This window comes from Eleutherodactylus coqui, chromosome 1, assembly GCF_035609145.1.
Source record: "Eleutherodactylus coqui strain aEleCoq1 chromosome 1, aEleCoq1.hap1, whole genome shotgun sequence".
In the NCBI taxonomy this organism is placed as follows: domain Eukaryota; kingdom Metazoa; phylum Chordata; class Amphibia; order Anura; family Eleutherodactylidae; genus Eleutherodactylus; species Eleutherodactylus coqui.
Window position 1 is genome coordinate 40,635,583 of NC_089837.1, and position 22,060 is coordinate 40,657,642.

The following is a 22,060-nucleotide window of genomic DNA, read 5'->3' on the forward strand; positions in this document are numbered from 1 at the left end:
ATGTGTGGAGTGGAAGCTCTGTCCCATCCCCCCTACTTTAAATGTGTCTGTGGTTTCTTTTGATAGAGGTGTCTCCTGCATGCATATAATGGCCGGGCCTTGTTCCTTGATGACTTGTAGAATTGGTGATCGTTTTGTCTGATCACTCATACCTCTCACATTCCACGAGACAATCCTGACCTTTCTACTCATTTTCCTTATTCTTTACCTTCCTCAAGGTTGCTATTTTCTGAGCATTATCGCCCCTTTTTATTTTTGTGAGCGAGTCACACTGGGAGGATCCAGGTCTCGGTATTAGCGTCGCACCTGTATCGCTCCTTGTATGTGTGTGTACCATACTGTCCGTTCTCAACAATGGGCCTCTCCATCGAGGTTTTGGCCTAGCCCTACGCATCCACCAATATATACATTTATCCTCCTTTTCTCTACACATTTTCATTATTTGCAATACACTTTTCATTTGTACATTTACGTTAACATTTCTTCCCCTTACCCCTCCCTGAACCATTTTTCTACCATATAACATTATCCCTTCTATCTGTAAATTGTTTAACATTTCCCCAGTATACGAGAGAGAGACCAAACAACAAACACCCCCAACATGTAACTCACTGATCCGTTGTCTTCCCATCGGATCGGGGTACCAGTCCTCCATTCTCCTGCGCGATGCATCCTGTCGTCCCAGGAGCTCCTTTCAGAAATTTTGGGTTCCCTTAGGATAAGCGTTTCTTTGGGTCTTGCCTCTTCATGGTGACTTACGCGGCGAGCTTCCCCTCTAAATTTGTTCTTCATTGTGATCTATCCAGTCGCTGGCTTCTTTTGGATTTTCAAAGAAGTGTGTTGTACCCAGCGCCGCCACTCTCAATTTGGCGGGGTACAGCATTCCGTAGGGCACTTGCAGGTTTCGCAGCCGTCTTTTTATTTCCATAAATGTTGCGCGCTTCTTTTGTATTTCCGTAGAGAAGTCTGGGAAGAAGGAGACTTTCACGCCATTAAATTGGATTTCACCCTTTTCATGGGCTTTTTGGAGTATGATGTCTCGGTCTCTGTAGTGCAGTATTTTGATGAGTATCGGCCTAGCGGGAGCCCCCGGGGGGGGGGGGGGGGGGGGGGGGGTCATGTAGGTACACGATGGGCTCTTTCAATTGCGAACATCGTAGTTAGGGTATTTCTTCCGAACAGCTTGGGCAGCCACATTTCAAAGAATTCTGCTGGGTTTCTTCCTTCCGCCTTTTCTGGGAGGCCCACAATCCGCACGTTGTTTCTTCTTGACCTATTTTCTAGGTCATCTACTTTGTTCTGTAGATCTTGTATATCGTGCAGGTTTTTTTCCACATCTTGTTGTATTGGCTGTATTACGTCTTCCACGTCGCTTATACGTTGTTCGGTTTCTGTCAGACGCTCTGATATTTTTCGCATATCTTGCCGTAGCAGGTTTACATTACTTTGCATCGCGCCCATTTGCATGTTGAGATTACTCGGCGATGCATTGCATTTAGTGATTTCACCGAAGATTTCTTTCAGCGTGGGTTCTCTGGTATTCCTTACATCTTCTTGTCTTCGGTCTTTTGTGGCAGAATCAGCTGTATTTTGGGAAGCATCCCATGTACAGCTATCTGGTGAGCTTGCATAATTTGCGCTATATGTGCAATTATCTGGGTTACTTGTGCTATTTATGCTTTCTCGCATACGGTGGTCGGCTGTATTGGCGTTATCTGTGCCATCTTTTTTGCGGTTGGGGCTGCCTGTATTACTTATGGCTTCTTGCCTGTTATCAGAGCCTTGCACAGTATGTGAGCTGCTTTGCCTGTCTTTGTCTTGGCTGTACTTGTTGGGGTCTGTTAATGTGTTTGCCTTGTCTATCCATTCTTTGCTTCTCTCACTTTCTGTAGTTCCTGTATATGTGGCTGCTTCCTCCCCTCCTGTTCCCGCCATTTGCGTGCTTCTTTGTGGGCTCCCCTGCTCCTCTATGTCTCCCCTCTGCTGTTTAGGGCTTATTATTTCCTCCTTTCTGCCCCCCTCTTCCCTGGCATACCTCGCTAGTTTTCGTGCTGTGTCTGCACTGCTTGTACTGGGGCGCGGTATGAGTGTCCTCGGCTCTCTCCCGCCGGTGCCATCTTGTTTTTGCCGGCCGCCGGCTTCTTCTCCCTATCCTCTCTCTTTGCCGCGCACCATCTTCTCCACAGGTGCCTGTCTCGCCTCCGGTGTTCTCCGCTGTGCTCCCACTCCTTGTATGTCGGCTTTTCGCAGGTTCTGGGTCCCGTTAGCAGGATATTTTTGCCTATTCTTGTCGGAGCTGCTCTGAGTTGCGGCCGTCTACATCACCGATCAGGCTCCGCCCCCAATTAACCCTTTTCAATCCAATTTCCCTGCCACACTCCCCAGCTCTTATTTATTTTGGTTGGGAAAGTGCGTTGAGTAATTCCAAGGCATCACTCAATAGAAACACATAAAAATGAACCATCATGATTTTATTAGCAATTTTTGGAAAATTAATCATTAATTAATAAATAAGAGTTAATATGTATATTACACTATGCAGAAGAGAACTCTGACCTCAGAGCTCTCTTCACAGTGTTGGAAACATACGCAGGGAAATACCAATGTTGGACAAGGTCTTTTATCTATATAGATGTCAACCTAGTGACAAAAAGCCAAATCTCCAGGTCAAACTCAGTCCATGTGATCCTGCTGGTTCCTGGCTGCCCTTCCCTCCTCATTACAAGGAGCCTACTTCCCATTCTCATTGCTCCTACAACATTACTATTAGCTCATTGGTTCCCACCATACAGAACTGTCCATATTGGTGGCCGATCTTCACATTCTCTGCTGTTCAGTTCTTTAGTTCTCCCTCACTTGGAAGGTCTGGAAGCCGTTATACCGGACACTGGATTGTTCCTATTACTTCCTAGAATGGATTTGCTCTTCCCTTAGTCTGACTTGTTACATAATACAATAAATATAGAAAGCTTACCTCTCCGGTCAGCAGGTAGATGATCTCTAAGGAGATGTTTAATATTCTTTTGGTAACTTCATTCCCATCCTTGCTCATCCTTGGTGGATCATTCAGAAGGACCATTTTGGATGAGAACATTGGGTTGCCTGGAGGGGTCTAGTACTGCACCTTAAAAAAATAAATAATAGGCTCTAAATACGACTGGAAACATCCAAATGCGTGAAATACAGACCCTCACTTATCGAGCACTAAAAGAAACGGGATTTCATAGCTTTCACTTCATAGCGCTCCGGGCCAATGACGGGCCGCTCCGTCCAGAAGAGCGACGCTCAGGCCAATAACTTGGGGCTGACGCTACAATTCCTCTGTGGCCTTTAGGGAACTTTCCCGCAGGATGGAATTAGTCGCACGGATATTCTGCCTCACAATGGTATCTCTATGGGGATTAGATTCTGCGTCCGTTAGAATCCGCACGGCTTTACTACAAAACCGCGAGATTAAACTGCGCAGCGGAGGAGCTTCCTGCTGGTGATTACGGCGTCTTGTGGGATTGTTGGGGGGGATTTCTATCATCCAGGAGACGGAATTCACAACTAAAGGCTGCGGGGAAAACAGGAGAAGTTCTGCACTGATTGCCAATATCGGCCTCTGCGCCGCGTCCTGCGGACAATCCGCCCCGTGTGAGCGCTCTCATATACATCCCCCCCTCCACTGGAGGATACCCTCCCCCGCACCCCTGTAGTAATAACCACATGGACCGTGTCTGACCTCCCCACAAGACCCTCCGCCGCCTCTTACCTCTATACAAGTCTCTGAAGAATGCTGGCTGATAACAGAGAGAACAGCAGTGACCACCACCTGCTCTGTGTGTGCTACACTGCAATAGGACCTATGATGATGTTACTGTCATGTGATCAGTAGGGGCGGAGCTCAGCAGTGAGGAGAAGTGGTGGCTAAAGGACCTGTGATGATGTCACCATCATGTGATCAGTAGGGGCGGAGCTCAGCAGTGAGGAGGATAAATAGACGTGAGGCAGAGAGATAAATTTTCTGTCGCTCCAACATGTCATTCTCTGCCATAAATACATATTAGTGACCTTTCACACGGGACGGAATTACACCGCAGGACGCCGCCAAATCCCCGGCTGCGCAATTCCACACCAAATCTCCCGCTCTGAAGGGTTTTGATGCGGATTGCAGGCAGGTTTTCAGCCACTTTCAGTTCGGCCTCAGTATCTGCCGGTCACCGGCGGCTTGTGGCGCGGCCTATTCCGTCCGTGTGAGCGGCCAGAGAGGAAATCCCAGGTTATGTTGGGGATTCCAAGCAGATTCTGTTCCTATCAGTGGAAATCCCACGGATGGCGCCCCATTGGTGGATTGTGATGTCACGTTACACATTTGCGCCCCATTGGTGGATTGTGATGTCACGTTACACATCCGCGCCCCATTGGTGGATTGTGATGTCACGTTACACATCCGCGCCCCATTGGTGGATTGTGATGTCACGTTACACATCCGCGCCCCATTGGTGGATTGTGATGTCACGTTACACATCCGCCCCCCATTGGTGGATTGTGATGTCACGTTACACATCCGCGCCCCATTGGTGGATTGTGATGTCACACATCCGCGCCCCATGGTGCAGCATTCCAGGCGCTCGCTGGGTTCCTGGGGAGATTTGGGGCAGTTTGTGATTATTGCAGCCGAATATTTACCCCCCAGAAGTGGTTTGTATGTAATTGTAAATAATAATTATTCAGAATGGGGTCCGGAAGCCCCTGGAAGCTGCCGGCCGTCGCACACGGGGGATGGTTACTGCGCACACTGCCATAAGCTCATTAGTATGGGGCCGCTCACGGCTGAGGTTTGTGTCTCGCAGCATGTTGTATCTTGGCGTGTATTACATGTACATACAACCAGGATAGCGCTGGGGATTGGCGGCACGCAGCGGGTACACGGCATTACATACCAGCTGCCTGCCCACACGTCAGAGACCCGCAGACGGCTGTGTGACAGATTCTGATGCCGACCTGAAAGTGGCTGAAAACCTGCCTGCAATCCGCATCAAAACCCTTCAGACCGGGAGATTTGGAGTGGAATTGCGCAGCCGGGGATTTGGCGGCGTCCTGCGGTGTAATTCCGTCCCGTGTGAAAGGTCACTAATATGTATTTATGGCAGAGAATGACATGTTGGAGCGACAGACGGCTGTGTGAGCCGGTAAGTCTTACTGCTATTGTGGGTAACATGAAGGGTTAATAAGAGACGCCATCCTGGAGGACCTCAAGGAAAATAGCCGGATAACTCCGTATCAGCCGGTTTATGGGAGATCGCTGCTGTCACACCAACCTGATCAGCTTCTACCAGGAGGGAAGTTCTAGATTGGACCAGGGGGTGACTGGGCCTTGTGGGGTATCACAGGGGGCAGTATAGGAAAGGTCACCATTACTACAGGGGTCAGTATAGGAGTCACCATTACTAGTGGGGTACCCACAGGAGGCAGTATAGGAGGGTCACCATTATTAGTGGGGTACCACAGGAGACAGTATAGGGGGGGGGGTCACCGTTACTAGTGGGGCACCACAGGGAGCAGTGTAGGAAGGTCAGTGTTACTAGTAGGGCCATATTCCCTTTAAAATACTTATTAACCCTTTCCAATCCACTGTCTGACATGTAAACACATTAGGATTTAAGGCTGTACAGCTCCAATGTTGGAAGACGTCCGCCGAGGTTCTCTTACTGTATATTGTCAGCCTCTCTGCTGTCGGAGCCTATCCAACGTGTCTCCTCATGCAGTACTGGCTTTAGCCAGCAGATAGCGCCGTTGTATAACAGCAGAAAGAGAGTAAGCCCCCTAGGAAAACCAGAATACAAATCGGGGTGGAAAGGGTTAATGACCTGGTAGACGCATTGTGCAGTAAAATATCCATATTTGCAGATGACACAAAACTATGTAAAGTAATTACCACCAGAGAGGGTGCAAGGATTGAAAGTTGTTTTGTTTTGCAGAAAGTGGCAAATGAGGTGTAACACTGATAAATGTGCGGTTCTGCACATGAGCAGAAGAAATACATGTCACCATTATACACTAAGGGTGACTACCAACTACAGTCTTTTTCACTGCGAAATTCGCAGCATTTTTTTTTCCTGCAGGGGTCTATGGGACTTGCAATGCTAAAATGGCAATCGCGCAAAATCACAATTTACCGCGAAATCGCGATTTTAACATCACAACTCCCATAGACCCCTGCAGAAAAAAAACGCTGCGAATGTCACAGTAAAAAAAAACTGTAGTGGGTAGTCACCCTAAAGGGGAAACCACTGGGGAACACTGACATGGAAATGGGCTTGCGGGTTTTAACTAACTCTAAGCTTAACTGGAGCAACCAATGTCAGGCAGCTGCTGCCAAGGCAAACCGGTTCATAAGGTGTGTTAGAGCACAGAAGACGCGTGCTGAAGTATATCTCACAGCTTGCAGGAAGGAAACACATTACAGTCAGTGGTCATGGGAAGGTTCCCCTTTTTATTACATGCACCCTGGTTTTCTAGACATTTGGAACCAGAATACATGATGCTCCCAACATGGCATCAATCATCTCCAGCTTGTAGAAAACGGTTTGGACATCGCTTGCTCTATCAGGGTGCATCAGAAGACGTCTAGGGGCGCAGGACGAGAACATTGGTCTTCCTCTTTACAAGTCACTGGACAGACCACAGATGGAACATTGTGGACAGTTTTGGGCACCGGTACTCAAGAAGGACATATCAGAACTTGAGCGGGTACAAAGGGGGCAACTAAAATAATAAGCAGAATGGGCGGACTACAATACCCAGAGAGGTTACTGACATTAGGGTTATTTACATTAGAAAAAAAGACATCCGAGAGGTGACCTAATAACTATGTATAATGATATATTATAGTCATCTGGTCATATCCAGGACTGTAACAAGGGGGCGCCCTCTACGTCTAAAGGAAAGAAGATTTCTACACCATAGAAGGGGGTTCTTTACTGTAAGAGCAGTGGAACTATGGAACTCTCTGCCTGAGGATGTGGTGATAGGGGAACTCGCTATACTCGATAAAAGAGTACAAGAGGTGTGTGGACGCCTTTCTTGAGTGATACAATATTACATATGCAAATAAGGAAGATAAAACAATACCTATTGGATGGCAGCATTCCTTCAGACAGCCAATAGGTGGCGCAGCAGAGGTATTGTTCCATCTTTCATACTTGCATATATTACCCAGAGGAGCATGCATGGCCTTATAGGTCTCCTCACTCACCTCCTAGGGGTCTCCACACCCCTTTTAGGTGCTCTCCTTAAGGAGAGACAATACCCCTTCTGACTAGAGATGAGCGAGTATACTCGCTAAGGCACATTACTCGAGCGAGTAGTGCCTTGGCCGAGTATCTCCCCGCTCGTCTCTAAAGATTCGGGGACCGGCGCGGGTGACAGATGAGTTGTGGGGGGGAGAGAGGGAGAGAGAGATCTCCCCTCCGTTCCACCCCGTCGCTCCCCCCCAGCCCCCGAATCTTTAGAGACGAGTGGGGAGATACTCGGCTAAGGCACTACTCGCTCGAGTAATGTGCCTTAGCGAGTATACTCGCTCATCTCTACTCCTGACCCACAACATTATATGTTATATCACTGATTACTGCAGAATGGTCGGTGATCTGGGGATTATTCCTCTGGGTCAACACTGGGGGGTAATCGGATGTACTGGATGGACAGAGTTTTTGGATGGATTAGGTTTTTTCAGCCTAACATACTATGGCACCAGCACTTAATTCGCTTTCAATGTGGAGATACCCGAATAGTTTTCTGTTAGGGATTTCCATCACCCCACTGGAATGAATGGAGGACTGACGGTACATGCTCGGCCAGCGCTCCCTTTATGCTGACATCACTGCGGAGGGAGAAGCGACCCCCACAGTGACAGGCAGAACAGACATGAGAGTTCCATTCTGGAGATCAGCGGGTGTCTCAGCGATGAGATCCCTACCGATCAGCAGGTTATCAGCCATCCTATGGATAAGGGATAACTTGCAATCTTGGTACAATCCATTACGGAATCAAATCTGACAATCTTAGGGGCGGTAGAGAGGCTTGTTATGGGAATGGATGAGGAGAAAAAACACAGAGCGCCCCTTAGGGGCATGAGTGATATGATGGGAGATGCACTCAGAGATGCATGCTGGTCTGAGCTTCTCTCCCACATATAGGCCAGTGAATGGGATCGGTGCGCCGGCCTCGCTGCGCTGAATAACCAATGGCTGTTATAATTAGGAGGATGTAGTGGAGAAAACAAACAGCCCCCAGCGGGACCTTATTGGTTAGAAATAGCGCCTTACAGTCAGGGGTGATAATAAGACTTTCTTTATTGATACCAGCAAGGTAATGTATTCTGATACAACATGTCTCTGCAGATAATAGTACATCTACTGCTGACATCACAATATAGAAGGCTACAAAAAGAAGAGGCATGATGGGAAAAGAAAAAACATACAAAGAATATTTATAGCAAACCTTTCGTCCCGGAAACACAAGGGTCTTAAATCCCTGCTGCTCTTCTCTGTCGATGTCCCTACTACCCGCTGGTTCGGGGTCCTGTTTTCAGTCATCAAAGATGGCTGCTTCAATTTTCTAGCCCCCTACTGCACACTATGCATTGTTCCATGATTGGCTAGCACTGATCACATGAGCATTGCTGGCCAGTCAGAGAGCAGGTATAGTGCAAAGGTAGTCTGACTCTACAACTACCCTGTGGCATATTAGGTAGGGTGAAGATTGGGGGCATTTATTAGGGTTTTACCCCAGTTTTATGGAGTAGAAAAGTCGCAAAAGCATGTGCAAGGGGCGCTTGCAGATAAATGTACAAACTGTTCAGCCCTCTCTGTCAGCCCCGCCACTTTTTAAAAAATGGGGTAGGGCTTGTTGGGAGGGGCTCAAAACTAACAAATTTGTGAAATTTATGCCAAAAATGGCCTAAATTTTGCTGTGAATAATCACAGAGCTGCACTAAATACATTAAGAGGGATGCCCTCCTTCATGTATTAAATACACCGTCCACTGGGGGGAAAATTATACTAAGCTTGGTGTCACTGCCCCCCATGCAGGTGTGGTCAGGGAGGCCATCACATACAATAGTCGGTCACCCTAGTAGTGGTACGAGGGACAATGACAGCTCAGCGATATGTTCAGGACATCCTGCAGACACGTGTGTTCCTCTCATGGCGGCTCCCAAGAGGTATTTTCTATCAGAATGATCCTTGGCCACACACACAAGGGGTCACAGCAATGTCTGCCCAACATTGTCACACTTCCATGTCAATGACAAACCAGAATCGTTAATTTCTCATTTAGTTTCAGCCGGCAAAAAACTCATCGCCGACTCATTAACTCTTCGTGCAGTTTAAACACGGATCACTCAGTGTGTCACATAGGAATTACGTGTCACATAGGAAGGTGAAACACTGAACTATAAGAGCACAAGAACTGAGAATGAGAATCCTGCAGTCTAAACAGGCTGCATGAGAGAGAACAATCGGGTGATGACATCACCAGCTCATTTGGGGGAAACGAGAAGCATACATTTTTCATTTGGTCTAAAAAGGCGCTTTATACCCACAATACTTCATGGATGAAGATTACAGTTAACATCAGGGTAACTATAATTTAGAAAAATCCAGGCTAATTCTATACAAAAACCCCTCTTACTGGCTGTTGGATGTCTGTGAATGACCTGATGCATTCAATTTTTTTTCTTTTTAAACTTTAAGACCTTCTTTTATGAAATCTCGCATATGAGTTTTCAAAATTTAATTCCTTTAAAACAAATTTCACATAAAATGTAAAACATCATGCTTTGAGCATTAAAATGACTTTTGTCTTATGTGAGTTCTCTGATGTGAAGCAAGATTTGATTTTTGTGTAAAACATTTCCCACATTCTGAACATGAAAATGGCTTCTCCCCTGTGTGAATTCTCTGATGTCTAACAAGATCTTTTTTATATGCAAAACATTTCCCACATGCTGAACATGAATATGGCATCTCTCCTGTGTGAAGTCTCTGATGGGCAAGAAGATGTGCTTTAAGTGTAAAACATTTCCCACATTCTGAACATGAAAATGGCTTCTCCCCTGTGTGAGTTCTCTGATGTACAACAAGACCTGATTTCTTCACAAAACATTTCCCACACACTGAACAAGAATATGGCTTCTCTCCTGTGTGACGTCTCTCATGTACAAGAAGATCTCCTCTATCCATAAAACATTTTCCGCATATTGAACATGAATATGGCTTCTCTCCTGTGTGAATTCTCTGATGTCTAACAAGATCTGATTTATGGGTAAAACATTTTACACATTCAGAACACGAAAAGGGCTTCTCTCCTGTGTGAATGCTCTCATGTCTAATAAGAGAGGTTTTCAGCTTAAAACATTTCCCACATTCTGAACATGAAAAGGGCTTCTCTCCTGTGTGAATTCTCTCATGTCCAACAAGATTTATTTTATTTGTAAAACCTTTCCCACATTCTGAACATGAATATGGCTTCACTCCTGTGTGAATTCTTTCATGTCTAACAAGTTTAGATTTTTTGGAAAAACATTTCCAACATTCTGAACAGGAATATGGCATCTCTCCTGTGTGAGTTCTCTGATGTCTAACTAGATCTGATTTATGGATATAACATTTTCCACATTCAGAACATGCAAATGACTGCCCTGTGTGAATTCTCTGATGTCTAATAAAAGCTGTTTTCAGCTTGAAACATTTCCCACATTCTGAACATGAAAAGGACTTCTCTCTTGTGTGAATTATTTGATGTCTAACAAGTTTAGATTTTTTTGGAAAACATTTCCCACATTCGGAACAGGAATAAGGCTTCTCATCTGTGCAAGTTCTTTTGTATGTAAAAAGACCTGAGCTTTTTGTAAACAGTTTACCATATTGGAGACCATTACCCCCGGTCGGACCAGTACTTGTAGTACAATTCTGAGATCGATCAGGAGAAGGTTCCTCATGATTAGGGAGATTATATGATCGATCTGTACTGTTACATACTGGCTGAACATTAACGGTAATGAGGTTTTCTCCTGGAGAGTGCTGCACAATATCTTCATCTTCTGCTTTATAATTTAGCGATGACATGAAGTTTCCATCAAAGTCCTCAATGGGATTTTCTGTTAGGATTAAATTTTGATTTAGTGATTTTTTTAAGCTGCAAAAAGTAGCCAAATATATAAAATTCTCACTAGGCTGGAAAAACACCTGCAGTTTTTGATACAGTATTTCAAGTTAAAGCCCAAATTAGACCCAGGAAGAAGAAGATCTAGAAGGACTATTAATATATTTTCCATTTCCTTTGAATCCACTTCTGGCTCTTTTATTTAGTTAAAAATTGCCCCCAAACAGCATGTGTGTTTATAGCCTTAGGGGTCGGTCAGACGAGCGTGTTTTAGGACCGTTGAAAATGAACGTTTCTGGGGTGTGGCTTCGGCATTACCGAGTGAGGAAGCAAGGAAAGAAAGCTCTGGGCCCATATGATATTAAAACAGGCTGGACACCCAGATTATCAGCAAAATCTCAACTCGGAGAGGTATGGCAAGAGGGGGCAGAAAGAAAAGGGAGCACTCCGTCAGGCACCGGCACCCCGTTGAGCCGTTATTTATGCAGCACAGCGGCTCCCTCTCCCCACCGCACCTCAAACATGGCGCCAGAGAACTATGCGGCAACAACTGCAGAGAGGGCTCTGCAACCTCCCCTTCAGCGCTCTCAGCAGGGAGAAGCAGATACCACTCACCACCAAAAGGAGAGATCGGGACTTACAGCGGGTGCGGGGAATCGCCTCCTGGAACCAGCACACGAGCAGCTGCAGAGCACGGCGCTCTTCCCTGCTCAGGACCTGAGTAAAACTCCTGCACAGACAGGACAAGGCAGTCCCGCTGGGTCCTTGCAAATCACAGTGAAAAGCACACTGGAGGTGCTCAGGCAGAGAGACACACACACAGAGCAGGACTACAGTCTCCAGATAAGCCCGCTAATGGGGAAACCCCCATACACGGCAGCCTCCTCAAAATGGCGCCTGGTGACTACATGCTCACTCTCACAGGGGGAACACCGCAAGCTACATCACCACCTCCGCAGAATAGGAGCAAACCACCTCCACTGCATAACATGGAACAGTGTGCTAAAGAGACTGATGCACAACAGGTCCCAGCAACCTCACCCTCCAATCGTGGGAGTCCCCCCAACAGGCAGGACAGATGTCCCCATGAACAACCCAAGCAGTCCCCTGCCTCACCACCTTCCCTGCTAGAGGACCGGGAAAACCCCACACCACGTCCATCGCCTATTGCGAAGGAAGGGGACCACGTTCCTTGTTAGTCATGGGGCTCCTGCCAAGAGGCGCTCCCGCCCGCACAGCAGAGCTCCACCAACACCACACCACCACACAAGGGGACCTCCAGGGCATCAGACGTAGTGGCTCTACCACAAAAGATAAAAAAAGAGCTGGCAGCATAAGCGGATGTAGAAAAGTACAAAACTTGTATTTATTACCCCGTTACATGTAGATGCGACGTTTCGGCCTGACTGGCCTTCTGGTAGTGGCTCTACCAGTCCCAGCAACAGCTCTCCTGGCACAAAGGAGCCCACCCTCCAGACAGGAGATAACAGGTGGGAGCGGACATCCAGTCTCCTCAGTACCCCCACCGCCCAATGCATTCTGGAGAGACAGGGTCGCTTATGACTCACCCAGGCATCTCCCAGTCTGCAGAGAGCACTCCGGTCCTATTCGGCAGAACCTCCTCCTCCCAGCCGGTAAACCAGAATCTGGACAGCCAGCCCGCCACCACTCCTACAGGTTTAACCCATACTTTTCAAGAGTTGTGGAGGATGGTCAGTACTTTACCAACTAAGACAGATCTGGAACTCCAGATACGGCGTATTGAAGAAAAACATGCTACAGCTATTCAAGCCGTGAATAATTCGGTTCAAGCTTTAACAGCACGGGTCCTGACTTTGGAGCAAGCATCTACTGACACTTCAATGGACTTACAGCATTTAGCACAGTCCCTGGACAATCATAGGTCTCAGATGAAAGATTTCGCACTACACCTGGATGATGTTGAAAATAGGGGGCACCGTAACAACCTAAAACTCAGAGGTTTGCCGGAGGAAATCCCGCCAGATGCTCTCCATTATTATGTGACCTCCGTCTTCACTAAGCTCCTGAACAGACCAGAAGACAGAATGATAGAATTAGACAGAGTACATCGTCTGGCAGGACCTAGGAGGCGCAACGCTAACTACCCAAGGGACGTTATCTGCTGGGTCCACTTTTACAGACAAAAGGAAGACATCATACTCTGCGCTTCGGAGCAAGGCCCACTCTTATTTAAAGGGTCAGAGATCACCATCCTCCCAGACGCTTCCAGATTGACCCTATATGTGCGGAGAGTCATTAAACCCCTGTTGGAGGCCATCCGTGGTACAGACGCCTCATATAGATAGGGGCATCCCTTTCACATTATCATACGGAGACGCGGCCGCATGTATACAGTGAAGTCGCCTGCTGATTTGGAAGGTGCGTTCCACTTTTTAGAGATTCCAGCCATCTCGGTCCCAAATTGGACTTTACCCCCTGACTTCAGCCAGCCGACAGGAGGAATCGGCCACCAGAGTCAGGACCCCGAGAAGCAGTGCCGAAAACCCCACCCAAGTTCAGATCTAATATGGAACATTGGGACATTTCATCGTCCTTCGTTGAGTGGCTTGCCCACATTGCTGCAAAAGAGAGGGAGGGGGGTTGTCTTAAAGGATAAATGGCGTCACTCTCCTTTTGGCCTATATACCTTCGGTTCCCTTCAAATCTAAGTCGCGTTCCAACTTCACTCATGCTTCGTTGGGTTCCAGGGCTTCTCACTAGGCCTTCTTTTTGTTTCTGGTTCTACCCATACGGGCAGCGTTTTGCTGTTCCACATTACCCACCTAGGGTTCCTGTTTGGGGCCGACACCCTGCTTTAAGCCGGGATAGGCTTCATAATTTAGGATTTAAAAGTTTAGAGATTTCAGTCCGCCTTGTTGGCCTGAATGGCTCACCTAAGTGGGCGCGCGGTTCTTCAAGGCGGTCAGTAATCCACGGCTCACCCGTTGCTCTCTCCTACCCTCTCATCCCCATCTTGTGTGTCTAGTAATCACTTTGTTTGCTGTAGGGGTCCCCTCCCGTGTGTCCTTTTTTTAAAAATTCTCCCCTCTTTCTCTATTCTTTTGTTTTGCTTCTGCCTCCCGCTTGCCCGCCATCAGCTGTACCTTCTTAATCTGTAAAGGCTCTCCTCTATCCTAGCTATGTCTTCTGTCAGACCTAACCTCAATATTGTTTCCATCAATGCACAGGGACTGAACTGCCGGAGAAAAGGTCCTTCCTGCTCCGGCTTCTGTGGCAAAAAAGAGCTCATGTCGCCTTCATGCAAGAAACCCACTTCAGAGGGGATTCCATCCCGAAGCTTAAGGATGCTCGTTTTCCAGATGTCTACCACAGTGCTTGCCTGGTTTCCAAGACCAAAGGAGTGTCCATTCTCATCGCAGGTTTCATCCCTTGGGAGCACCTAGGCACATGGGCGGACAGAGCGGGCGGATACCTCTTCGTTAAGGGTAGGTTGGGTGAGACCTCAGCTACCCTGGCTTCACACAGGTCTCCTTCCTTGAGGGGGCCCTGGAGGACCTGGAGGAATTCCAGGAGGGCATCCTGATACTAGGGGGTGACTTCAACATTTCTCTCAGCCCATCTATAGACAATTCAAAGGGGGTCAGTAGCTTTCCTGGGTCCACACATTGTAGGTTTCGCAAGACACTCAACGAACACCAATTAGTTAATGCTTGGAGGATCCTTCATCCATCCATCCACAAAAGACTACACCTTTTCTCGCCCACACAACTCCTACTCCAGAATAGACTATTTCCTGGTCCAGCATGCCAGCCTCCCCCACATTACATCAGTTTACATTGACAGCATCTCTTTCTCAGACCACGCACTTATCTCCATCTTGCTCTCCCTACCTTCACTACACCAGTGAACGTGGCAGTGGCGTCTCAACTAATCCCTTTTACAAGATCCTGCGAATAAAAAGGAGATTCTAGACTCCATAGAAGAATACTTTAGTAATAATGCATCCCTGGAGATTGCTCCACTCTCCCTAAGGGAGGCACATAAGTGCATCATTCATGGTTCCCTCATTAGCATTGGTTCCAGAATTAAAAAAGAATGTGGGGCCCAACTTAGAAACCTTTTAAGCCATATTTAGACCTTAGAGGCAGCTCATAAACAAACAGACACGGGCACGGGATGTGAGCTAGCACAATGGAGACACAAGGTACGTTTACTATACATGTCACATGCTAAGGGCTGTTTGACAAAATGCAGGAGACACTTCTACGAATTCGGTAACAAACCCAGCCGCACTCTGGCTTGCGCCTTGAGGAAGGAGAGGACTTGCTCCTACATCCCACACAACTCCTCACCTTCAGAAAGAAACCTTCATTTGCCACAACAGATAGCAGAGGCGTTTTGGGATTACTATCAATCCCTATATAACCTATCCCCACCCATCTCAGAGCAAGAACGCATTTCACGTAAAGCAACAATTCATTCCTATCTCCCAAACTCAGGCCTGCCACATCTCTCACAAGAAGCGATTCAGTCTCTAGAGTCACCTATCTCACCAGAAGAACTAGCTCTTACATTAAAAAAATCAGACAGGGAAAGCTCCTGGCCCAGACGGGTTCACATTTTTATATTATAGGACATTTTCTGAGGCTCTGTCCCCCTATTTCCTTAGTGCCTTCAACTCCCTTTCTGCAGATGCAAGCCTGCCAAGAGAAACCCTGAAAGATTTCATTATGGTGATCCCAAAGGAGGGGAAAGATCCCTCCCATTGCCAGAGCTACTGTCCCATATTGCTTGTAAATGTAGACCTAAAACTCTTCTCAAAAATCGCCAATCGCTTATCGCCACTTCTCCGCGAAGTAATACATGAGGATCAGGTGAGCTTCATGCCACTGAGGGAGGCAAGGGACAACACTATAAAGGCCATAAACATCATGCGAAAAAAACTTCCATCCCAATATGCCTCCTGTCTACAGATGCAGACATAGCCTTTGACAGGATTGACTGGGTTTTTCTGCAAGAAACCCTTAGGCGGTTGGGACTCGGCCAGAACATGATGTGCTGGATCTCTAGTCTATAGTCCTCCCCTTCAGCGGCGTCAAAGCAGACGGGCAGTTTTCCAATGGTACGCGACAGGGGTGCCCTCTCTCCCTCTTCTTTTTGTCTTGTGTCTGGAGCCCCTCCTTGCCTACATTTGTGCCAATATGAACATTAGAGGCGATCAGTTAGGGGGGGGGGGGTTCTACTGTTCTTCCTTTCGACCCCTCGCATTTCCCTCCCAAACCTTTTAAACGAACTTCGCATATATAGCACACTATCAAATTTCAAGATTAACTACCATAAGTCTGCTGCACTCAACATATCCTTATCACACTCTCTATTTTCTGAACTAAAAGAGTCTTTCTCTTTTCGATGGGCCAATGACAACATCAAATATTTGGTGATCTACCTTACTGCAGACATCTCCAATATCTACGCAGCAATAACAAAGATGAATATCTTGCCCAGCATTTTGTACATCCTCCAAGCCTTGCCAATTCACACCCCCAGGCTATTTTTCCGACATTTACACTCACTACTCTTAAGATTTGTCTGGGCAGACAAGCCTCCCCCATATAGCTCGTTCTTCCCTGTCGAAACCCAAAGAGAGGGGGGGCCTAGGCCTGCCAGACATAGTAGCTTATCATCATTTACTGCGTGCGGTTGACTGGCATAGACACGCAGAGTTTAAGCAGTGGGTTTTGTTTGAGCAGACATTCTCCCCTGTACCCCTGACGGCCCTACCCTGGATACAGGGGAGCATCCCTCCGGAAGCCACTTCACACCCTACAATTGGTTCTATGCTTAAGGTCCTCACACGAGTCTTTCGAAACCAAGGGATCTCACCCAGTCCTTCACCACTATTTCCCATTTTGGTGAATCCAGCTTTTCCGACTAGCTTGGATGGTAGTAGGCTACACCTCTGGATTCGGAGTGGGAGATGTACAGCAACCCATTTTATATCATAGGGACAGTGGCTATCAGTAGACGCATTAGCAAATATCACAGAACCCACAACACTGAAATACTGGCAAATCTTCCAAATCAGACACTTGTAGTTGGATGGGCCCCTCTCAACACACCCTCTCTCACCTATATAAGATTCTACTTTTGGACACTGAGACTTCACCACCATCATATGTTCTCGCTTGGGAAAGGGACTTGACAAGATCGTTTACACGAGAACAACTAAATAAAATCTACACCTTCACACATAAATCCTCGATTTCAAGCAAGATCCAGGAAACAGGTTTCAAGATCCTCTTGCGTTGATACAGGGTGCCCTCCCGACTGCATGAAATGATACCCGCCGTTTCCCCCCCTCTGTTGGAGGTGTGGCACAGTCCTTGGGACTATATTACACATATTTTGGGAATGCCCGATGCTAACAGGTTTGCCTGTGTTGATCCCTATGTGTCTCCAGTCCCACCCTTGTCCCCCCTCCCATCCTCTCCCCATTTGCACCTCTTTGAGGTTTATGGGAGCCAGTGGACATTTTCCAAGTGATTTGGATAGTTAGATTAAACAAATAATTCAATTTAAGTGTTCTAATTTGGTTGATTTCCATATTGAAAAATCTGCTACAGCCATGCCAGCTGATAAGACTTAAGATAATTGTAACAGGATCCACGTGCTGTTTATGACAATGTGAAATTGTATTTATCTTTGAAAATATATAAATAAATTAAAAAAAAAAAAAAAATATGAACGTTTCTAAAAGAATCAATAGGTTCTTATAGAAGCGTGCTGCAAATTCCTTGCATATGAACCACATGGCGCGCACCTAAAAAAGATGGGAGCAGGAGTTAGTGGAAACTTTTGCGCTCGGAATAGATTCCCCGCTGCTTACAGCGGGACATTTATAAGGTGCTGCCCAGAAGCACCCTTTAACTGTACCACTCTTTAACTCCTGTTAGTCTACAAGGGGAATAACATGATTTTACAATGGGACATTTAAAAGTGCTTCTTGGCAGCACCTTTTAATTGTCCTGCTGTAAGCAGCTGGGTATTCCTCCTGCCCCCCTGCTGGGAAATTCCCTAGCAGCAGGTGGCAGTGGGGGACTCCCCCATCTTGTTCCCCAAGAGAATTCCCTATAGCAGGGGGAGAGAGAGCAGGGCATGGTTACAAGGCTTCCCTTGACAGCATGAATTGAGGGGGTGGGGCTAGAGGCAGAATCCCCATAGCAAACCATGGAGGGGGCATGGCTAGGGGCAGGTCCCTCTAGCCCCGACCCCTCCCTCTGTGCTATAGGGATATCCCTAGGGATTTTCCCAGAGCAGACAGATACAGCATTGCTATGGGGGATTTCCCCAGAGCAGGGACTGTGAACGGAGCTGTGGGGGGATTTCCCCATAGCCCTGTTGTATCTCTCCCTGCTTTAGGAAAATGCCGAAGCTCCGCGGGGCTTTTTCTCTCTCTTTGTGGAGCAGCTGTGCATTTCCAAGCGCAGATGCTCCAGTGAATGGGCAAAGATTTATGCGCTGCCCATATGAAACTTTGCCAGTTCACCAATCTTCTGCAGCGCATTTTTTTACGCGCATATAGGCGCGCAAAAAAACCCCAAAAGCTCATGTGACTGAGCCCATATAATGGTTTGTCCAACAACATTAAATACATCAATGATAACAGACATAGGATTGCAAGTTCAAGTCCTGTAAAGAAAAAAAAAATATATATATAGTAAAAATTATATATAGTAAGCGGGAAAAAAAGGAACATAAGAAAAAACTTTTGCGCACTTTTCTTTGTTTAAATTTAAAAAAAAAAGCACATTTGCTATTGTTGCATCTATAGCAACCTGTGCAATAAATTAAAACACACCTTTCATCCTGCACGGCAAAGGCTATAAAGAAAAACAACTTTTGAACAGAGCCAAGCTGATTTTTTGTTCATTTCACTTCCCCACCCCCCAAAATGCAGAAAAGTGATAAAAAAAAACCTTATGAAACCCAAAATGGTACTACACCTCATCATGCAAAATACATCCGCTAACTGATCTAGCTCTTGTATTGCAGCGCCCACATTGTGGCAAAACGCCATGATAACGTTCGTGTGACAGCAGGATTACGATGACACCAAATTTATATAGTTTTACTTTTTCCTGTACGACTTTTAAAAAATAAAACATCTTTGGAAAAAAATACATTTCCTGCCGCCATCTTCTGGCAGCCATAACTTTTTTGTGCGAGGGCTCATTTTGTTCTGTAGTTGTTTTTGAACCATTTTGCAGTTTCTGTGGTTTTTTGATCGCTTTTTACTGCACTTTTTAACAACTAAAACTGCTTCATTCTGGGGGTTTAGAATGTTTTCTGACGACGTTCACCATCCTCGATAAATAATGTGTTGCTTCGGTAGATCGGACCTTTACGGACGCCGCGATACAAATATGCTTTTACTTGTTCTTTATTTCCATTTTATTATTAATATGGGAAAAGTTTTTTTCTTTAAACTTTCTTTTGATTTTGCCAACAATTAAAAAAAACAACTTTGCACTTCTTTTTACATTTTTATTTATTTCTTTAAGTCCCCATTGGAGGCTTAAACTTGTGATTGTTTGATCGCTCACACAATATAGTGTAATACCACGGTATTACATTATACTGCATTTTGACAGGCAGACAATTCTGACAGCAGCATTTAACCCCTTAGGGACCAGGCTAAATTTTGGAAATCTGACAAGTGTCACTTTGACATAGAATAACTCCGTAAGGCTGGCGTCACACGGGAAGGAAATCCAGCGGAAATCTCACGGAATGACTGCACCAAAAAAAAAAAAACACGGGTTAAGCGCAGCTTCAAAACCCGCGTCCGCAGCTACGGGTTTTAAAGCGGCTTCGCTGCCTGCATTTCTGCTGCGGCCATCTCTCCCTATAGGGAGGAGAGAGGCCACTGCGGAAATAAAAAAAAGAAATTGACATGCTGCATTTTTGTTTTCCGTGCCGCATGTCAGTTTTCGTGTGGCTTGGCCGCAGAATGTGGACAAGATTTTTGCAAAATCTCGTCCGCTTTGCTGGCTAATCCTGAGATTAGGAGCCGCGAGCGGAACCCAGCCTAACGGTTTTGCATATCCAAGTGATTCTAACATTGTTTTGTCCCCACATATTGTGCTTCATTTAGGTTGTAAAATAGGCCACTTTAATATATACAAATCCTAAACACCAAAATTGTGAAAATTTTGAAAAAAATTAAATTTTCTGCATTTTTAACTGCAATATGTGCAACTCAAATATGTGGAAACATACTGTACATAATGTTGATACCATATAAATTTCCATCTATTTGCTTTACTCTAGAAGCACATTGGAAAAAAAAAATTTCTTTAAGAGGCGTACAAATGTAACATTAATTATCAACATTTTGAGGAACATTTTGTTTTCCTGCACCAAGCCAAGATTGCAAAGGCTCATAGGTGACCAAATGATGGATACCCCCACAAATGACCCCATTTTAAAAAAAATGCACATCTTAATGTATTCACTGAGGGGGGTCAGGAGTGTTTATGGGAAAAGGTTTTTTTCTTTAAACTTTATTTTGATTTTGCCAACAATTAAAAAAAAAACGTAGTTTTTACTTTTTATTTTTGAAATCCCCACAGGGGGCTTAAAGTTGTGATCGTTTGAGCACTCATACAGTATAATGTAATACCACAGTATTTAATTATACTGCATTTTGACAGGTAAACAATTCTGACAGCAGCATTTAACCCCTTAGTGACCTAGCCGGTTTCCGCCTTAAAGGGGTTGTCCCGCGGCAGCAAGTGGGGTTATACACTTCTGTATGGCCATAATAATGCACTTTGTAATGTACATTGTGCATTAATTATGAGCCATACAGAAGTTATAAAAAGTTTTATACTTACCTGCTCCGTTGCTAGCGTCCTCGTTCCCATGGAGCCGACTAATTTTCGCCCTCCGATGGCCAAATTAGCCGCGCTTGCGCAGTCCAGGTCTTCTCCTGTTCTCTATGGGGCTCCGTGTAGCTCCGCCCCGTCACGTGCCGATTCCAGCCAATCAGGAGGCTGGAATCGGCAATGGACCGCACAGAAGAGCTGCGGTCCACGGAGGAAGAGGTTCCCGGCGGCCATCTTCACCGGTAAGTATAGAAGTCACCAGAGCGCGGGGATTAAGGTAAGCGCTCCGGTAAGCTTTCTTTAGGTCCCTGCATCGGGGTTGTCTCGCGCTGAACAGGGGGGGGGGGGGGGGGTTGAAAAAAAAAAAAAAACCCGTTTCGGCGCGGGACAACCCCTTTAATGACCAGGCCAAATTTTGGAAATCTGACACGTGTCACTTTAATATAAAATAACTCCGTAAAGGTTTTGCATATCCAAGTGATTCTGACATTGTTTTTTTTGGCACATGTTGTACTTCATGTAGGTGGTAAAAATAGACCGATAGAATTTGTGTATGTTTATCACATTTATAAAGTTGTCACATTTTCAACTCCAATATCTCAAATATATGCAAAAGTACTGTACAAATTTATAATATATAGATTTCCATCTGCTCACATTATTCTGGAAGCAAATTGGAAAAACCATAGTTTTTTTTTTTTAAACCATTTAGGTTTTAAGGAACATTTTGTTTTCCTGCACCAAGCCAAGGTTGCAAAAGGCTCATAGGTGTAAGAATGATAGATAACCCACCAAATGACCCGAATTTAAAAAAAAAAAACCCTTAATGTATTCGCTGAGGGGGGTCAGGGAGTATTTTGACCGCACCGTTTTTTACAGGAGTTATTGCAATTTAGAGGAGAAAAAATAAAATTTTATATTTTTGCAAATATGTCATTTTAAAGATTGGTTGTTTTTTCTATAGCGCACATGAAAATGAGGATTTGCACCCCAAAATAGATACTCCTGTTTGTCCCGTGTCCAGAAACATACCTATTGTAGCC

The 22,060-nt window shown here is 45.8% G+C and overlaps 3 protein-coding genes across 5 annotated transcripts in view; all 3 read right to left on the reverse strand.

Moving 5' to 3' along the window:
- The window catches only part of LOC136608187 (zinc finger protein OZF-like), an 83,685-nt gene extending 80,622 nt beyond the window's left edge, over positions 1-3,063 (reverse strand). Inside the window, exon 1 of the mRNA XM_066589092.1 lies at positions 2,975-3,063. Coding sequence (XP_066445189.1) covers positions 2,975-3,052 — 78 coding nt within the window. The 5' untranslated portion in view covers positions 3,053-3,063. The remainder of the gene's footprint in view (positions 1-2,974) is intronic.
- The window catches only part of LOC136615891 (gastrula zinc finger protein XlCGF57.1-like), a 112,535-nt gene extending 108,758 nt beyond the window's left edge, over positions 1-3,777 (reverse strand). Inside the window, exon 1 of the mRNA XM_066594188.1 lies at positions 3,755-3,777. The gene's annotated coding sequence lies outside the window, so the exon portion shown is untranslated. The remainder of the gene's footprint in view (positions 1-3,754) is intronic.
- The window catches only part of LOC136608059 (oocyte zinc finger protein XlCOF22-like), a 53,525-nt gene that overhangs the window by 10,050 nt on the left and 21,415 nt on the right, over positions 1-22,060 (reverse strand). The window contains exons 6-7 of one of the 3 annotated variants that reach the window (XR_010790035.1): positions 9,398-11,143; positions 8,162-8,333 (exon numbers count right to left, since the gene is read on the reverse strand). Coding sequence is in view for 2 of the 3 variants with exons in the window: in XM_066589083.1 (XP_066445180.1) it covers positions 9,831-11,143 (1,313 nt within the window). In the remaining variant the exon portion in view is untranslated. Of the gene's footprint in view, positions 1-8,161; positions 11,144-22,060 lie in introns of those variants that run through there. The other 2 variants (XM_066589083.1, XM_066589082.1) reach the window with 2 other exon arrangements.